At 38.7% G+C, this 21103-nt stretch overlaps 1 protein-coding gene across 1 annotated transcript in view; it reads left to right on the forward strand.

Annotated features, from left to right (window-relative positions):
* The window catches only part of b3galt1b (UDP-Gal:betaGlcNAc beta 1,3-galactosyltransferase, polypeptide 1b), a 111800-nt gene extending 90697 nt beyond the window's left edge, over window positions 1-21103 (forward strand). Inside the window, exons 3-4 of the mRNA XM_026946525.3 lie at window positions 16546-16581; window positions 18174-21103. Of these exons, the coding sequence (XP_026802326.1) occupies window positions 18414-19406 (993 nt within the window). The 5' untranslated portion in view covers window positions 16546-16581; window positions 18174-18413 and the 3' untranslated portion in view covers window positions 19407-21103. The remainder of the gene's footprint in view (window positions 1-16545; window positions 16582-18173) is intronic.

The raw sequence follows: 21103 nt of genomic DNA on the forward strand, positions 1-21103 counted from the left end.
TAAACAACTACTATGAAAACCCTGGTTTTATAATCCTATAACACTCCACATTGTAAGTAGCAAACTTCATTTTAATCGGTTCTCTGTTCCATATGCACATGAATCATTGATTATAATCGTAAGTCCATCCATGTCAATGTCACAGTACAAACTGATTCCTTAATGTCTGTCCTGATCTTAGTGAAACCACCACCGTGTTCTTTCAGTCCATTACCGAATGGATACCGTTGCATTGCTAATGAAAATGATACGTCTAATGCATTTCCCCACTAACAGAGGGCTCTAAAATGGACCATTAATGTTGACATTAGCAGCTTTCACATGTTTTCTTTTAGAAAAGATTGGCTGTCTTATTTGTTCATTAAAAATGGCTTAAATCGTATGAAACCACACTTAGGCAGCATTTATGATAATCTGACATTTCTGATAAGTGCTGCTCAGGTTTAGTGTTTGCCTATGAGGTTTCAGCTATTTATTTTTGGTGCTTTCTCTCCTGCCCTGTAGCTTCGGTGTACCTGTAATTGAAACATTTTCTCCCTCACTCTTTTCACAGCCATCCATCATGAGAAACTGATAGATTGGTAGAGGAAAGGTGAAGGGAAAAGTGTTTCCTTTAAACTGTCTACTTAAAGGCAGGAGATATGCAAGCAGCATTTCCCTAGACTCTTGCAGGAAGGGATTAAAGTGTTCAATAATTAAATGATGAAATTTAAAAAGCCATTGTGAGGGCATGGAGTACAGAAAACTAATAAACTAATGTCTTTTAAGGCTTTCAGGCAGTCCTAGGTTCATAATTATATTCAAGAAGTTGTAAGTTTATCCTTTCCCTAAAAAGTAATTTAATGCATAGATTAAGTGCATTTGAATGTGTGGTTTTGTAATACATTGACAGCAAACCAAGCACTTCCTGTGTGAAATGGTTTGATAGGTTAAGATATGATTTAATGAAGGTGCTGCCGATTACAAAGTAATAACTGAAACGGTATATTTTGAAGCACTAGATTTCTTCTGTCTGCCATGGTCGTTTAGAAATTATTTGAGTTACATTTCAGCCCCAGTGTCATGGTTATTTTGGAGGGAAGGTGTCCCAAAGGCATTTATCTCATGAGCAATGTCCTTGGTCCTTGCAAGCGTCCTTCCCTAGAAGTGCCAGCCATCAGTATCAAAATAGTAGACAGATATGATAAAATATGATGGTGAAACATCTATCATATTTATTACACAATGCTTAATACATGTGAATAATTTACCATGTAAAAGGAAAGAAAGGTTATTAATATCCTAGATATATCGCTTAACAGGCAGTAGCCATATATCTGCCTTGTAGCAAGAAAATTATAGAATAGCATTGTGAGTAGTGTATGAGATATAAGCTTGGCTAAAAAAAGAACAAGCAGAGCAAAATGAAGAGCGAACAACAAGGAAAAAAATACGGAAACAATCAAATGTTACAGAACCATAGCCTTTACCTGAACTGAATGTGAGTGAGTAAATGAACTCTTAAATGAACTTGCTCTTAGGTTTAAATCAAAGGTTTTGTCACAGAAATCCATTAGGCTGTGTTCTTATAAACATCAGACATGTGCTGTTACTTTTATGTAAGCGACTTAATGTCATAAGGAGACAATATTTATTTTACTGTAATAAAATAAAAATGAATTTGATGGTGGGGATGTGTGATTCATCTGCCTTCTGTAAGAGAGTGGATGCACATTTATTTATAATGGCTGAATACTTGACTAACTAATCATATCATAATCCAAACTCATGAAGTGAAGTAAAACGACCTAAACTAATGACACGTATGTGTCAGGCATAGGCTACTACATTCAAATTCAATGAAAGATCTTTCATCAACATGATGATAAAGTAAGTAAAAGGATAGTAATACTATTTTAATGCATACTGAGGTGACACTTTAGTCTGTATCTACTAAAATACATTTATATAACTATATAGTGCATGCGGGAAAGGCATCACATCTGTGCCTCTTTCACTAATTTAGTCATTACTGCAGGCCTCTCAGTCTGTCACATGCATAGAACAGCCTGGTTGCTAACTGAGTGTTTCTGAGATAAGGAAAAAGATTTCTTGCCCTTCTCTGTCATACTGATGTTACCGTGTCCTTTAAGCCCGATGTGAGTGTAGCTGTGTACCGGTCACCCACTTAAACAGATGGATGGTCTGTATTTCTGACACTTTAAGTACATGGCCATCAGAGTGGCATAGCTAAGATAAATCAAAGATGGGGATAAATGTCACTCTGCCTGCAGGCGCCTCAAAGGAAAACAGCTTTAGTTTAAGATATAAGCAAGGGGGAAAAGGAGAGAAATATGAAGGAAGCTTTGATTGGCCTGTATATGAATGAGTCACAATGGCTAGTGAGGGACAAAATGGGCAATACTGATGGGGGAGAGCATATGCGGAGGTTAGCTACAGGTCTAAGCAAGAAGTCAGCCTCAGGGCTGTATGAAGGTGTAGCAACATGAACACAAGAGTTCAGTCTTAGTTGCAAAATTGGGATTGGGAATAAACAATTCTTCATTGAAGCACAAGTCTCTCTAATAAGACTTTTTTAAAGCAAAAAAAAAAAAAAAAAACAGTTCAAATACAATGTTGAGCAAGTCCTAATTAAAAAACAATTTAAAAAATAAAATGTATTTTTAAATTTCACAAAGCTTAGACCAATTGAGTGGTGAAATCTAATGGCATAGGCTAGCAAGTGTGCTATGTTTATGCTAGAAACTAGCTAGCAGATTTGAAGATGGGCCCTCTGCTTTGAAAGTGGTTGTGTGAAAACATTGCAGATATTATGAATTAAAAGAACAAACAAGTATTGGACGAGAGGCATGCCATGTGCAAGCTCTGTTTCAGCTCCAGGAAAACTCCCAAGCAAGTGGCAGAGTTTCCACATAATTTAGAAAGGGCAAAGTGAATTACCAGGTCAGTTGCAAGATTTCTCGCAAAAGCTTTGTGCTCCTACACTGTTGTTGAAAACCCGGGCTTTCACTCAGTGTCACATAGTCTGGAGCTAAGATACAGCATTATATCTAATGTTTTAAAACAAGAAAAAAATCGAAGTGTATCAAAATACAGTGAGAATTGAATACTTTGAACGAGACAGCCACACTGTTGTTTACAGAGGCAGTTAGCAACTGGCGATATGATCAGCAGAGACAAATATGTACACTTGAGTGTATTATTTTATATGTAAAAGCCACCAGAAAGCAGTCAAATTTTTAAACTTTTTTTCTCTGCAGGAGGGTACCTCTCCCACAAGCCCCTTACCCTCGGGTTTGGGAAATCTTTGCATTACTGAGCTCTAAAGCGGGCAAGTTTGCTATTGACAAAATAATCCTTTTAGGTTTAAATCAAGCTTTGTTGTGTGATGTGAACCATTTCACAGAGCAACTCAAGGCTTTCACATCCTCCTGAACTGTTGTTACACTGCAAGCAATTGCTCCAAGCAGTAAGCGTTCAGTACGTGTAGCTCAGCTGGTGCGATTCTCAAGGCTTTCCAGCACAACAGTATGGCGGATAGGCCTGAAGTGCTTTTCTGTGCAGGGTCGGGGGTCTCTCACTACATGCTAAAATACTTACACACACACACACACACACACACACACACACACACACACACTCCTGCACTTGCTCATCATTAAAGCAGCAGCTCCACCACTGTGGACCCCTTGCCAGCTGAGAGATTTGTCTTATTCTTTTAGACATGTTTAATGATTTATTTATTGCCTCAGCAGTGCATGACTTAAAATTAGCAGCAAAACAGCTCTTGCAGCTAGCGTATCCTAGCAGCTAGGATCTCGGTGAAAGCTCTGCACACCATTCCAAAAGCTCAGCGGCCTTTTCCCTATAACCTCTACTACTTACAGAGCTTGGCTTCCACTACTAAAACTAATACTACTGCAAATAATAATTGTAGAGCATACTGCATACATTATGGATCTCAGTGCTGCACAGGATACAGCTGGTGTGTTTACTAAATGTTGAACACTGATACCACTGATGCAGAAGGATAGCTTTAAACAACCATAAGCAACACAAGCTATCAGCCATAATGACTAGGGTGATGGACGGAACAGGGGAGCTGGGAGTATACTATTTGGTAAAAATGTAGACAGTAAAAGCACCCCTGTTGTTTTAGTGAAATCACAGAGATGTAGTGATAAACGCTGTCATTGTAGCCCTTTCCTGTGCACTCACTCTGTAATGATACTGTTTCCCACTGTTTTGAAATATACATTGGTGCTAAGATGTAGTCTCGACACTGTACATGCACATTTATTAATTATGTAGTTGTAAAACTCTTCAACTTTGTCATATATATTTTACATCAACTGCCAGTGCCAAACAACAAACGCAAAATCCTTTCAGAAATGGAGCCGTATTATCTTCATTTCTTCTGCAGCCTAAGCTTTCATATCAAGAATAACTCAGTCACGTAGAAGAAAGCATATGGCACATTTATTTCTGTGCTCTCTTGCCATGAGTATGTGCATCATGTAAATGTCTGTAAATAAAGTGTGGTTAGTATAAACTTGCATTACCGCTATGTACAATGAAACTTTTCCATTTTTGTGGCCAGAAACCACCAGCGAGCCTCAAGCAGCCAGGAGCAAAAAATAGATTTCTGTGTGTGACTGCGGCAGCTCAGTAAAAAAAAAAGCCATGCTAATTAACATATGACTTTATTGAAAGCCCAGGAGCCATGTTTTTTTTACATCAGGTGTAAAATGGGTTTAATTCTACTATTAGAACAACAAGCAGTCACCTGTTATTTAAACATGTCAAAAACAAACACACATGCTAGACTGGAATAATGTCCTTTATTCGTCTGCTGAAATTACCAAAATGTACTTCCCTAATGTAGTTGCTCCTCTTTCGGCTGCTCCCGTTAGGGGTCGCCACCGCAGATCATTGGTCCGCGTATTTGATTTGGTACAGTTTTTACACCAGATGCCCTTCCTGACGCAACCCTCCCCAATTTTATCTGGGCTTGGGACTGGCCCTGAGAGCACACGGTTGTATACCACTGGGGTTGGTTCCTGGCCGGGAATCGAACCCGGGTCGCAGCAGTGAGAGCGCTGTGGCCTAACCACTAGTCCTCCAGGGACAAAATGTACTTCCCTAATATACAGCTAAATTTTCTGACTGTATTTCAGTAATGTTTAAGCTAGCCCAGTGATGGCAGAAAATGAGAGAGCCCATTTAAAGTGCATTCATTTACCAGCATCAGATACCTCTGCTGAGAGAATTTCATCCTCCTTGCACGGCCTCTTCTGAAAACTCACCTGGAAATATCAGAAGTGTAAGCACAAGTAGACATTCTTTCTAACTAAGAGAAAGCGGAAAATTCTAGTCAGGACAACTTGCATGGTTAGTAGCTACTACAAATGCTGTACTGACTCCTCCACCTCTCCTCCACCTCTCCTGATCCGATTTGCATTCATGTACTAGCAAAATAGTTTTTAATAATACAGATTAATTAAAAAGAAAAAATTAAAAATAAACATTCTTTAATGGATCAAATCAAATGGATCATATACCTGGGCATCATTGCGTGGGAAACACTGATCTGTATCTGCTTTTAGGAGCTCATTGGTAAAAACTGCTGACAGAGTGACTTTCAGATGAACATATGTTTCTGACTCTATTCAGATATTCCCACATCTCCTCAGTTTAGACAGCTCAACTGTTAGAGCCTGTATTTGAATAGTTAATTTGAATACTTCAGACTTGAGGAATCAACAAGACATATGTAAGATGTTCATTAGCCTGCTTAGAAATGGAAATTGCCTCCATAAGTAATTATCGCCATATGGGATAATGTAACAATAATGCAAATTTTATGAACTTGTTTTCTTGCACCAGTTTAATGTGATTTATCAAAACTTTTTGTTCAGCTTAATGTATGCCAATATCATCTAATTGTGTGATAGATTTCCTGTCACTCGCTTGCTGCTACAGCAGAAATTCTAATTGAATTCTGTCCTTCAGCATCAAATATATACACTGCATACCAAAATTATTGAAATAAGCAGTGATTGTTTTTAATGTTTAAAAAAATACTTTGGAACTAATTTGCTAAGAAAACAACACATCTACAGTGCATTTCATTCTGAAGGCAGCATTTTTGGGCACAATTCTGAGATAAGGACTTCCCAAGTGGAAGGCATCCACCCACTGAAGTGAATTTCAACAATGTGGCAGGTTGTCACAGGTTAATGGGGGAGTATGTTTACATAAGTAAATGATTTGTAGATAGTTGACATTTATTCACTCTTTGCTTGACATATGAGTCATTTGTGCTTATAAATTGCCAAAAGTCAGTAGTTAAAAAAACACTAACTAACTTGCTAATGTAACTTCACAACTTATGTAACAAGCTTATGCAGCTAAGTTAATTTTGAAAGCCATGCCTGCCAAAGTTCTTTTTCAGTTAAAATGATGGTCAGTAATGGGGCTGGGTCATATGACAATATGATATCCATATTGAGATATAATCACAAGATATGATGCAATTATAAGTATTATTTTCACCAAGTTCTTTTATATTGCTTTTGTTACTCACTGGTGCAAAAAAAAAAACAATAAAAATAGAAGAAATAAAAGACTTTTTTGATTTTTCCAATCTTCAGCTGTCCAGTTTCGGTGAGGCTGTGCCCTCTGTAGGCTCAGATTCCCATTCTTGGCTGACAGACGTGGAACCTTCTGCTGTTGTAGCCCATCTGCCTCAACATTCGCCATGTTTTGCATTCTGAGATACTCTTCTTCTCACCACAGTTGTAAAGAGTGCATATTTAAGTTCCTGACAGCTCAAACCAGTCTGGCCATTTTCCTCTAACCTCTCTCAGCAACAAAGCATTTCTGACTCCAGAACTGCTGCTCACTGGATTTTTTTTTTTTTTTTTTGTATTTCAAACCATTCTTTGTAAACATGGGGGATTGTTATGCATGAAAATCCCAGGAGATAGAGTTTCTGAAATACTCAAACCAGCCTATCTGGCATCAACAACCATGTCACAGTCGAAGTCACAGAGATCACACTTTACCCCCATTCTGATGTTTGATGTGAACATTAACTGAAGCTCTTGACCTGCATTGGCATGATTTTATGCATTGTGCTGCTGCCACATGACTCGCTCATTGAATAATTGCATAAATGTGCAGGTGTATAGTTGTTTTTATTAAAGTGGCCAGTGAGTGTATATCATGTATCATGCTGATGTCTTCAAGTACTGTGATCTGATAATTTCCATATTGGCCTAGCCAGTGATTTAGCTACTTTAGAAGAATGAGGCTACTGGCAGCTGCCTTCAGAATAGAAACACCTCTTGTTTATCCAAAAAAAAATTAATAGTCTTGAGTAGCATCCCAATGTGAAAATTTGCTTCCTACAATTATAGCTGCAATAAAACACTAAATTGCAAATGCAGAAACAAATTAAGAACCAGTCATTGTCATTGCTGAAATTAATCAAGCATTTTTATTTCATGGTTAAAACACACACACACACATTACTATTATCTCTTGAAAATATATATTTTTGTGGCTTAAGATAATGTGAATTTTTGGTTTGTCATGTATATTTGTTGTTTACCATAATTCTGTTTACAGTCCTGAAATTAGGTTACACTTCAGTTTATCATGGGTAAGTATTATTGATTGTGTTTTAAATGCCAGACATGTAGGCTTATTGCTGTGATCTTTGACATTCCGAGATGGATTTGGCATATAGCACTTCATGGCAGATCTGTGATACGGAATATTGAGCATGATTTATAGGCCAGAGGAGCTCATGCATTTATTAGATAAAGGTCAGTCATTGGTGTTATTTTGTATTTTATTCAAGCTAGAGTTAGAGCATCTGTAATTTATAGTGTTTGTTCCTGAGAAAAAAACCAAACCTAATGATAATGCTAAACTTGTTGCGTAGTTTGGATATTTTATGGAGTTTAGGAATATGTGGTGTGGAAAATTAAATGTTTATGATGTACCTGTATCTCAGTGTGAAGAGGCATCTCATGAAAAGCAAAACAGCATGGCAGTCTAAAGCACTGCACAGACAGTTTCCACAAAAAAATGGATACCCTATGTGTGAAATACACCTTAAAAACAACACAAAGAAACTATGATTTCTATATGTAGTGTTGGAATAGATCGTATTCAAGCTTTGGAGTGACTGTGCAAATAGCTCCCTTGTGCTGTTTGCTTTGTTCAGACTCTACACTAGAAACTTCTCTCTCTGCTTTCTGTCATGCCCGGCTTTCTGCCTGCTTCAGATCATTACTGCTGCCAGCAACAATACATCTCCCACATGCTGTGTCCCTGCAGGAAGGGGCCGAGGTAGCCGCAAAAGAAAAAAAACAGCCTGTGTCATCAGGAATTTTACTGGGCACAGATCGACTTTATGACTTTGAGATGAACTGCAGTTTCCTCCTGGTTCAGACAGCTAAGCGTGTACCGGAGATCTCGGAAGGCTAATGCTAGCTATTACTAATAATGATTGCACAGGGAGGAGTGGTGGCAGGCTTCACTCTTTCTCACAGTTCTGTCTTTCTTTCTTTCTTTCTTTCTTTTTCCTTTGATCTCAGGTGTATGTCTTTACAGTGAAGACAGATCTGAGATTTGTATTGTTCCTTAAATGCTCATTATGGAAGGAAGAAGCGTTAACCAGACAACTTGCTGGGCTCAACCAGCTTCTTTATCGACTGCCTTTCCGTTTCCTGCCATTTCAGAAAAGTGGCGGTTAGGGAATTTTCTACCAGCAATCATTCAATTATGTCTTATCGCTCGAGAACACAAAGTCACGTGTCATGCCGAGAAGACTTATCGAGTATAGTTTTAATTAGAAATCTGTTGGGAAAGGGACAGACGCAAGAAACGTAACCTTCATGAATACCTTTATGCATCATTAATCGGACAAGGCTGAACTGCTCACAGTGAAACAGGAAGCAGCTGCAAGGAGAAAATGATCTGACAATGTCATAGAGATAAACTGACTTTAATTACTAACTAGGCTACAATCCATTCCCATATCTCTAATAATATCTATTTTGTTATTTCTTCAATTATTTTCTGTGGAGCAGTATTTTTTTTCTGGTCTGTGTGGTCTTAATGATCTAAGCTGTGAAAATTAATAATTAGTACAGTACATCAGTATTTTTATTACACATACACTATATTACCAAAAGTATTCGGTCACCCATCCAAATGATCAGAATCAGGTGTCCTAATCACTTGGCCTGGCCACAGGTGTATAAAATCAAGCACTTAGGCATGCAGACTGGTTTTACAAACATTTGTGAAAGAATGGGCCGCTCTCAGGAGCTCAGTGAATTCCAGCGTGGAACTGTCATAGGATGCCACCTGTGCAACAAATCCAGTCGTGAAATTTCTTCGCTCCTAAATATTCCACAGTCAACTGTCAGCTTTATCATAACAAAATGGAAGAGTTTGGGAACAACAGCAACTCAGCCACGAAGTGGTAGGCCACGTAAACTGACGGAGAGGGGTCAGCGGATGCTGAAGCGCATAGTGCAAAGAGGTCGTCGACTTTCTTCACGGTCAATTGCTACAGAGCTCCAAACTTCATGTGACCTTCAGATTAGCCCAAGTACAGTACGCAGAGAGCTTCATGGAATGGGTTTCCATGGCCGAGCAGCTGCATCCAAGCCACACATCACCAAGTGCAATGCAAAGCGTCGGATGCAGTGGTGTAAAGCACGCCGCCACTGGACTCTAGAGCAGTGGAGACGCGTTCTCTGGAGTGATGAATCACGCTTTTCCATCTGGCAATCTGATGGACGAGTCTGGGTTTGGACGTTGCCAGGAGAACGGTACATTTCAGACTGCATTGTGCCGAGTGTGAAATTTGGTGGAGGAGGAATTATGGTGTGGGGTTGTTTTTCAGGAGTTGGGCTTGGCCCCTTAGTTCCAGTGAAAGGAACTTTGAATACTTCAGGATACCAAAACATTTTGGACAATTCCATGCTCCCAACCTTGTGGGAACAGTTTGGAGCAGGCCCCTTCCTCTTCCAACATGACTGTGCACCAGTGCACAAAGCAAGGTCCATAAAGACATGGATGACAGAGTCTGGTGTGGATGAACTTGACTGGCCTGCACAGAGTCCTGACCTGAACCCGATAGAACACCTTTGGGATGAATTAGAGTGAAGACTGAGAGCCAGGCCTTCTCGACCAACATCAGTGTGTGACCTCACCAATGCGCTTTTGGAAGAATGGTCAAAAATTCCTATAAACACACTCCTCAACCTTGTGGACAGCCTTCCCAGAAGAGTTGAAGCTGTAATAGCTGCAAAAGGTGGACCAACATTATATTGAACCCTATGGGTTAGGAATGGGATGGCACTTAAGTTCATATGTGAGTCAAGGCAGGTGACCGAATACTTTTGGTAATATAGTGTATCTTCCAGAGGGCTTCATTGCACAATGGTGCGTTTGTCCTTTTTTAGTCATTCATTTCTATTGTAGATGCAGATCTGTAAACTCCAAGTATTACAGTATGTATTTAATTACATATGTTTGCATTTCAGAGCTCTGCTTATGGAACTATATGGATGTAAACACCAAAGAGCTATAGACTTGAATAGATTTGTGTGTTAAAAGAGCCTAAAACAGCAGTTAGTTTAAAAAAAAGAAGATTGTTTCTACTGTGATTAATGTTTTTGTATTGCTTTACCACTATAATTTCCCTTTGATCCCCTCATGAATCATTATATGATTTATATCCTCTGGTTGTTTTGTCTGATGATTTCAGTTGCTTGACATTTTCTCAGAGATTCAATAGATTGCTTGTGTCTTCTTTCATGAATATACATGGCTGAGCTGGGTGGCACCTCATGCATGCCAAAAAGGAAAAGGGGTGAATGCCTTTGGTACTAAAACTCACACTTGAATGATTTCTGCTTTAGTGTATTTCCTGACCACAGCTGAAGCTTAGAAATGAAACTATAATTAAAGAAGATATTCCCAGGTCAGGAATGAAAATTGTAGTTAATGAATGAAAATTCTAGTTAGAAGATTTAGAAGAATTACCATCATCTATGAATTGATTTCACAGATGATGGTAATATTTTGCAGTATGAAAAATCTCATATATTTATTCCAGAATTGAATATATTACGTAAACCCAAATAGGCAACTAATACTCCTACGTGACCTCCTAACCTTCCATCAACTTTGCAATTGTTTCTGCTGTAACGGAGCTTATAAATGATCCTCTCGATATATTTCATTCAGTTGTGTATTTCTGTGTTGACTGTAGCTGGCAGGCAGAGTAACACAGCATGCACTCAGCAGCTCTCTCTGCTCAGGAGATGGATGGGTGTAATGGAGTATCTCTGCTCTGCAATGCATAAACCTGCCAATTGATATATCCCACTTAGATTTCAATTCCAAGCAATATTGTGCTGCCGAGATTCATATAACAACCATTGTTGATTCATCCCTCTTTTTTTTTGAGGTAGGCTGGTCATATTTTTCAGCCACATAGTGCCTGACAGCAAAATGAGGGTCCAGCTCCAAGATGTGTGGCAAATTGCCCCTTAGTACACCGCCAGTTAGTCTTAATACCTGTCCCTTAGATCAATCTTTTACCAAGTAACCTGTTGGCAAACATATTAAATGTTCCTTATTTAAAAATTAGGTACCTTAACCCTTTGAGCCATACATAATGACCTTGAACCATTTGTGTAAGGGCTGAAATATACTTTATGTACTACTTATGCAAACACAAATGACAACGCCCATCCAAAACTTTGCTAACACACATTCCTGTTGTGCATACTCAACATGCGTTCTTACGTTGTGGTAGTTATAAAGCTCATTAAATTCCGATAGAGAGTGTCTTTAAAAACTTTAAACATTTCCAGTAACATTACTGAATCCTGAATTTTGGACTCGGTAGTAAAGCGCTATAATCACAGGGCCATCCGAGTATTTCCAGAATCACCAGATAGCCGTAGCCACTACGGACATCCTTCCACCTTTTCTTGGCTTGGACAAATCTGTCCCAAAACTGTTTCCATTTTCTCTCGACAGTTTCTTTGTCATAAACTAACAGAACATGCAATTTCTGGCCATGCATTTTCAACTGCTGTTCAATCGAAGCGCAGAGCCGATGATTTACTATTCATTTTTATATGAACGGACCAGATCTGCACGAGACTTATTGAACAGTTGCTCCGCCGTGATGGTTGATGGGGAGAAACTAGCCGCTGCTCTTAGCTGACTATAGCACCCCTTGCTGCAATGCTCAGTATGCAGCTTGTGTTGCATTATGAATTTTGCAAAGACACATTTCTGAATGCAACAGTGTGTGAAATCTTTGCGTAGTTTTAAGTGTATGTATTCTTGTAAATACGTGTGATTCGACCCTTAGTTCCTGCTGTTAATCAGAAGACATTTGATTTCCTGAGCATTGATCTAATTGAATATGAAAATCTCTTGACTTGTGTTTTTCTTTTTGTTCTGACTCATCTCTCTAACAGGGTTTACACCAGAGTGAAAAATACATCATGCAACAGGAGAAACATCATGCAACAGTTTTCTACAAAATCCTGCAGTGGTTTAATAACAGAAGGAAAGAGCAAGAGCCCATATTGACAGACTGGATTTTGCTATTTGCCCGGGATCTTCCTTAGAAATACTGTTACTCAAATGAGAAGCAGTGATTATATTTAGAAATACCATGAGGATTTCATCCCACTGGCCTGTTGTCTGTTATGGAGTTGAACAAGTGTTGAATGAAGCTCTTAATTAAGTCAGATGAATGAATCTTAAATATGTTGAATGATGTGCATTCATTCATTTATCCATTGAGTAAGTAAGAATAGTAATATAAGTGTAAGTAAATACAGCTAATATATTCTTCAGTAAGAAATATATTAGCTAACTAGCTAATCACTGTTGCTACAGAGGCATTTTTTGAGCAATGTAGAAACTGGAGAGGACATCATGTTGTTAGACAAGCGATAGAAACTATCTCTACTGTCTAAGTATCACAGATACTGCTACAATCTTTTCTAAAAAAAAAAAAGTTTTTAAAAAAATACAGTGCCAGCATGTCATAACAGAACACAACACGTTTGGTATGAAGGCTATAGGCCACTCAATCAAGCGATGAATTAAAATAGAAAATTTCCCACTGGTTTCTTCCTGGTTTTCCGCTTCCCTCCCACCTCATAAATACATGCCAGTAGGTGGATTCACTAATCTAAATTGCCCCTGGGTGTGAATGAGTGTGTGAAAATGTGTGTGTGTGTGTGTGTGTCTGTGTGTGTGTGTGTGTGTGTGTCTGTGTGTGTGTGTGTGTGTGTGTGTGTGTGTGGTATCCTGCGATGGACTGGCATCCCATCCAGGGTGTATTCCCACCCCAGACCCACCTTTTTATCAATTTTTTTGGCCAGATTATACTTTGAAGTGGAAACATATCTAATAATAATTCTGGTCGTGTGTTCCTGTACACTCTCTTCAGTTCACAACAGTGCAGCTGAAACTCAATGGCCTGCTGTTTTTAAGCATTTAATCTGAGATTGGATGAGGAGCAGACATTGAAGAGCAGTATTTTACAGCCACTTAAGTTAATCAAATTTGAATAGCAGTGAGGATGTGTTTGGCAGGTGGTGCAGTGTGCTGTCTGTGTGTGTGTGTGTGTGCACTGAGGTGTGCTGCTGCTGTGACATGCTGCAATTACTGTGTGAGACCGTCAAAATAGGAGAAGAGAAGGTGATGGGGCAGACAGGGCAGTGTTACAGCACAGGTGCTCCAGCGCTCAACACTTCCTGCTGTCCTGTCAGTCACACAAATGAGTCCTGCACCTGGGAATGTATTTCATAATATTTTGATCCATTATTTATCATATGATTCTATGAACTATGATGGATGCAGTTTGAAGGTTAATCGTTTTTGGAACCTTGCTGGGGGTGTGTGTGTGTGTGAGAGCATGTGCGAGAATGTTTTATATCTTGGTGGTAACCAAATGTCCCCAGAAGGATAGGAATATCTGATCATTTTGACATTGTGGAGATGTTGGGCTGTTTTCTTTTTAATAAAAACTTCATCTTTTGTTTCAGCTTTTTGTTTCAGATGTTTCAAATAAAAAAAAGAGCCAAAAGTTTCCTGAGATCACCGAGTACTGAGTTTAAGGTTAGGGTTAATTTTAGGTTTAGCATTAATTTTAGGTCTAAGATTAATTCGCTGCATTAATAATTATGTTAATGGAAGGTCTTCGCAAGGATAGTAGGACAAACATGTATATGTGTGTCTGTGTGTGTTCTCTATTTATCATTTCCCTAAGCTTTTATAGTACAAAAGGTCTCCATTTACTAAATTATTTATTCATCTTCAGTAAGTGCTTTATCCTGGATCTGGAGCATATCCTGGGAACACTGGGAGCGGGAAAGAAATACACCCTAGATGGGTGCACCATGCACACACACACACACACACACACACACACACACACACACACACACACACATTCATAACTAGGGGAAGTTAGCATAGCAATCCACATACTTATATATTTTTGGGAGGTGGGAGGAAACCCAAGAACAAAAGGACACCACACGAGATTACACACAAGTAACCCAAGTTCAAAATCAAAACAGGAACCCTGGAGCTGTGAGGTACACACTGTGGCACCATGCCGCACTGAACACTGATTTCTCTTATGGTTCGGTGAAAAAAGTGGCTTTTGAACACTTAATTTATATGCATCTGAATTTTTCATTCCATAAATCTCAAGTTAAAAGTGCTTTAATGAAGTTCCCAAAGAGAGGACTGAGCTGATAAATGTGTTCTATTACCAGAGGAGGAAAGTAGACATAATAGGATATGAAATTTGTCTACTGGTAATTACATACAGTAGGTAATGAAAAAAATGAGAATATGAAGATTGTAAGTCAAAGATAAGGCACTTCATTACTCCTGGAGAGTGAGAATAAACACACGGTCCTAGTATACATCCAGCTGCAGTCAATAGCTGAAGCCAGGTGTTTGACCAAACTGATTTTCATAAACATGCCTCTGACTTTCATCAGCTTTGAAACAAAATCCATCCTGTGCTTATCTGAGATGGACAGTGACTATCTGCTGCCATTTCTTGTTTCAGCACTGATGTTTTTTTTTTACCTGTCACAATTATTTATCTATTTTTACTGACAAAACCTTCTCTCTGTCTCTTTGATAAACAAGCTCTGATTGTGAAAAACATCTGTAGCCCTTCTGCTGTTATCTCCCTGTGTGTGTGTTTGTGGCGCTGAGCCTTCCCTTTAATCATACAGGCTGTCCAGCTGGTGATCAGATCTGGTGGAATCTAAATCTTTTCTTTAAAGATAATGTGTTGGACTTGGGCAGCCACCCTCCTGCTGTGCCTTGGCTATGGGAATGTGACAGACATTTTTATCACTTTGCCTTCTTTATAACACCCTTGTCTCTTTCTAATGCGCCCCCACCCCCCACCCCCCCCAAGGCACATTAAGCTTTAACAGCAATTTACATCATCCTCACACCACAGAAGATATTAAAAGATTTTTAAAATGTTTGTTTGTTAAAATTTCATTTTCGCCCAACATCTGTCTTGGCAAGATAATGTAAATAAACATGAGGTTTATATGTCAAAACTAATAGCGAACAAAGCTTTTCTTATCCAAGGCAGAGAATTTTAGTCTCTGAAGTCAATGTGTGATGCTCTGTAAAGCTCCAGACGCTCTGTTATTTTCTCCTGCTTTTAGAAGAGTGAATGACTAGAAGTGACAGAGCAACATTTATTGTTCTAGTAGGCTTGGTATGAGAAAACAGCCGAGATGAAGAGATGATCGAATTTTGATTAAACATCCATGAAATATGTTGGAAATGCAATACCCATGTTATGTCAGTATCACCTAGTCTCAGTACAGGCAATCACTGAGAGTTTTATGAAGATGTGTGGGACTGTGGGAAGGAGAGTCAAACTTTTGTCTTGCAGTAGATAAACATTTTGTTTACTCGTATTTCAGCTCATACTTACCAACTCAACCGTGCATGTAGAAACACAATTTCTTCACTTCTGCTGAGCATCAAGTCTCATAGCATTGCATTCTTAACCAACACAAACCCACTGTCACTGTACTGCAGTGTTTAGTGCAGACAGACTGCGGTGACTTATTTCTCTTTTGTCATTTGTTTTACGGCAAATATAGCAAAGGCTCTGTGAGACAGAAAGCATTTGAAACTGAACCAATGAAGCAAAACCAAAGATGCTGGCAAAGTGAAAGCACAGAGCGATAAGGACTGACTTTCGCAAAAGGACAGAATAAAATGTTTGCGTAGTGCTACAGAGCAATTTTTCATTTCACTGCTTCAATGCAGCCTTGTGACTGTAAATTTCTTAATAACAGCAGCTTATTATTATTACTATTTTGTTGATTTCATTAGCGATCCCACATACATAAAACATGTTTACTTTATATTAGTACAAATGAAAGTATTGGTGTTAATTGTTGTTTTTTAATTCTTTAATTGCAGGTTGCATTTATTCACCCTCCGAGAGACTAATACATGGTAAGTAAATGTAGCACTCATAATTCAGATATTTTGAAATTAAATATTATTTCGCATACTTAACAGCAGGTTTATATTGAGGACTCTGTCATTGCTGTGGGTTGCACTGCCTCTGAATGAGTCTGATAAACTAATTTACATACATTACATAGCATTAAATGATATCACACCCTGATTTTCCAGTCCCATTCTTTTGCAACTTTTTTTGTCCAAAGTCCATAATCATTTAAGATGTGTAATTGGTGAAATATACAGGTATCAGTTTAAGGGAGAGATTGAAAGGTTTTAAAGAGGAAGCATGCAGAATGTTAAAGATGAATATCGACAGAATGATGGAGAGTTTACAAGCTGTGCACACAGAGAGTGCATTTCCCCCAGGCATGGCTTCCTGCCATAAACATTATAAAATGAAAAATTCATGCCATATTATGCTGTATTGGTCTGCAATTAAAACATCATATGAGCTATATTTAATAGTTTCCAAAACAACATAAATACCAAATTCTCATGGATCACTGAATATAGTTACTAATTATGTCTAATCACATTACAAGTAAACACTTGTTTAAAGAGATGAAAAGGTGAATGTTTATGCAGAACACGATCTCTACCACGTCTTTTTTTTAACAAATTGCTACATACTGCAGGGGTATTAAAGCCCCGTGCCTGAGAGTTTTTTATACATAATCAGCTTCACACCAGCTTCAACAGTGAAAATGAATTCCACACTTTAAAACATGTACAGGTTTGTTTATGTAGGAGAATTTAGTATTAGAAGTATTGGCTAGTTCAATGATTTTCATTTGGTTTTTGAGAGCAGAATCATACAAAAGCGCAAAATGAACTGAGAACGTCTTGGTATCTTTACAGCATCGATACTGCTGATTATGTAAATAAATTGTTTATTTTAATACAGTAATGTTATGTTGGATTTGGTTGCATTATGTACACAGCAGGATGGATGAGTGTATGTATTTCTACTGCATCTCACAGCTGGTGCAGAGTTAAACGCTGGTTAACGTAGAAGGTTGTGTGTGACTTCAACAGCTGGCATTCAGTACCTGCATCTGAGTTGTTTGTTCATATTTGTTATGGATAGAATAATTGTTAACACTTGTATTTTAGTATCTGAGAAAAGGTGATGCAAAATAAAAACTGGATGGTGCCCAAATAAAATAGCAACACCTCAGTATAATTAACCAGGACATTACGTGTGTGTCAGCACAAAAATAGAGCCCTCGATGTGCTGTACATAAAGAATAGCTAATACTGTGTGTAGTGACAAATCTGTACTGCATAGTAACACAATATATTCACTATCTCCCCATTCTCTAGAGTCTACAGTTTACATGGTGTATACGTGACTATGCTTAAACATGACCATATCTCAGAAGATCCTATCTGTGGGTTTTCTATTAAGTTCTCGGTTTTTTTCCCCAGCTCCTATGCCAGATTATTATTTTTTTATGACCTGTAATGAGCTGGTTCATGAGCAGTAGGATCTGGAATAAACTCCTCCTTTTGACTTTAATAAATGAAAGTGTTATCTTGAGTTGGAACGTTTAAAGCATATGTATATTTGTATTTTCCAGTTTTTCGATTGAACATGTGGAGGATTCTTGGAAGGAAAATTCAGAGCCCTCTGACAATTTTGTGCAATTTCTGCATGAAGAGAGAGTAGCTCAATTTTACTCGAAAGCCATCAGTAACTGACAATTAATATCAAGCGGCACACAGATGCAGTCTTGCGCTGCTTTGCCTGAAGCACCATTACTAATGGCTAAGATGCTACTTGATATTCAGCAACCTAAACACACATAAAACGCTCCATAATGCCTTCAAAAGTGTCATGCCTATATGTGTTGACAGTTGTTTGTTGGGCAAGTGCCCTGTGGTATCTCAGCATATCCAGACCCACAACGTCGTTAGTTGGGCAGCTGACTGTGCCTGCACGCAAAACCGTTAAGCCACAAAGAACTGCCAACACCACGTTTAACAACATCCGAACCCGCCCTTTAAACCCTCACGCATTCGATTTCATCATTAACGAGCCCAAGAAATGTGAGACCAACGTGCCGTTCCTGGTGATCCTCATTAGCACAACACATAAAGAGTTTGATGCTCGGCAGGCAATCCGGGAAACATGGGGCGATGAGAGCACATTCAGCGACCTTCGCATCATAACACTCTTCCTCCTTGGCCGCAGCACAGACAGCATGCTCAATCAGATGGTGGAGCAAGAGAGTCAGATCTTCCATGACATTGTAGTGGAGGACTTTGTGGATTCCTACCATAACCTGACTCTAAAGACGCTGATGGGAATGCGCTGGGTGGCCACCTTCTGCAACCAGGCCAAGTACGTGATGAAGACGGACAGTGACATTTTCGTCAACATGGACAACCTGGTGTATAAGTTGCTAAAACCAGACACCAAGCCCAGACGGAGGTATTTCACAGGCTACGTCATAAATGGCTCACCTATTCGGGATATGCGCAGTAAGTGGTACATGCCCAGAGACCTGTACCCTGAAAGTAAGTACCCGCCGTTCTGCTCCGGCACGGGCTACGTCTTCTCAGCAGATGTGGCTGAGCTGATCTATAAGACTTCCCTTCACACCCGTCTGCTTCATCTGGAGGACGTTTACGTAGGCGTTTGCTTACGGAAGCTTGGCATTCACCCGTATCAGAATAGTGGCTTCAATCATTGGAAAATGGCTTACAGCCTCTGTAGGTACCGTCGAGTCATCACAGTGCACCAAATCTCTCCTGAAGAGATACACCGGATCTGGAACGACATGTCCAGCAAGAAACACCTCAAATGTTAGTAATGCCTGAGGAATACCATCCATCTGCATCAATTTTTTTATACACAGGACATAAAAAGACACGCTGTGCGTCTGTGAAGCACGGAGAGCAGATACAATGTTCTCCGTACAAAACCCCAAGAACAGCCTGTGACAACTTGAGCTGTTTGTAAGTAAAGTAGGTAAAGGTCAGATCAGGATCATCCAACAGCGAAGAACTGTTGACGTGCAACTGTAAAGTACACTGATAAATAGATTGTTATTGCTGTGCCAGTCTACACGCATCAAGAGAGGGTGCGCTGTGCTTTATTGGAGTACCTTAAACGCAAATTCATGCATAAACAGTCTTCTGCACTGTAGAGATTCAGCTCATCAGCTCAAAAAGGTGCACTCTGAGTTCGATGAAACCAAACACGAATGTCCTTGATGTTATTTCCTTTCACTGCACCTAGTTTTGTTGGATGTAATTAAAAGTGTTGATGTAATCAGCACTAATGACGAGTGTTAAAACTGATCATGTTAAAAAAAAATATTCCAACAGATGCTTTTGTTTCATGTGGAAATGCCTGAGTTCTGTTTGTTTACATGTTGGTGTGTTTAAAGAAAAATGATTCTTTTCTGGAAAAAAAAAAATGTAAAGCTCTATAACTCATTATTTATAATAATAGCTATAACAAAATTTTATTTATTTCTGTAATCAATGCTTAGCTACTATCCTTACTTCAGATCCAGCTGGCTCATCTTTGTATTATTGCTGCATATGCATATTATATATTGATTACTTACCACTTAGTACTAAGTATCCTATAAAGCGCATTTACTGTATTTGGTAAAAGGCACTGTAAAGACGTTCCTTGGAGGAATGTTCATCATGTATATGTTACATATTAATCTATAAGAAGAACTTTAATGAAAATGACTTGCCAGTGGAAACTTTATATTTTCTAAAACTTAATTGTGGGGGCCAAAATTTAATTTTCCTGTTTTTATTTTTTTATTCACTCATAATATTGAACAATGTGTGACATTTAATTGTGAAAAGCATAAATAATGGGAAAACTGTCCCTATGGGAGGTTGTTGTATTGTTGTATTATACTGTGGATTTTTTTTAACATAAAAAAATGCAAGCATACAACGGTTTCTTTTTAGTATTAATCTCTTTCATTATATTTTCATTCATTTGCATGTAAGATCTATGATCCCACTTAGATTAACCTGCACTTGTAAATTTGTTTCCCTATTTACTGTTTATTAATGCACTCTGTGGCTTCTGGGGCCATATTGACATAGAATCTTATTTTACCACTGAGTTCTCCTAAGCAGCACTAAAAGTTCCCAAGAGTTTCTCCTTAAAACCTATTAATGACATTTCTGGAAGGAACTTTTACTATGGATTTAAGGTGGAAGGTTGGGTTAGATCCCATTGCTATGGATGATGACATTTTTCCTGAATGAATACTGACAGTGATTGGCTAATGCAGTAGTGACCTGCGTGGTAAACATGTAAATGAAAACACAATGCACAATGTCATAAAAATCAAATGAAAATGAAAGCAAAAGCGGGTAGAGATGCCAGCTCACATCTCCAGGGTCTTCGGTTCGATCCTGATCTTGGGTTACTGTCTGTGGAGAACTCCTCCCAATTCGCAAACACATTGTGGTAAGTGAATTGGCTATGCTAAAATTACCCCTAGGTGTAAATGAGTGTGTGAATTTG

The sequence above is a fragment of the Pangasianodon hypophthalmus genome, chromosome 5 (genome assembly GCF_027358585.1).
Source record: "Pangasianodon hypophthalmus isolate fPanHyp1 chromosome 5, fPanHyp1.pri, whole genome shotgun sequence".
Lineage (NCBI taxonomy): Eukaryota > Metazoa > Chordata > Actinopteri > Siluriformes > Pangasiidae > Pangasianodon > Pangasianodon hypophthalmus.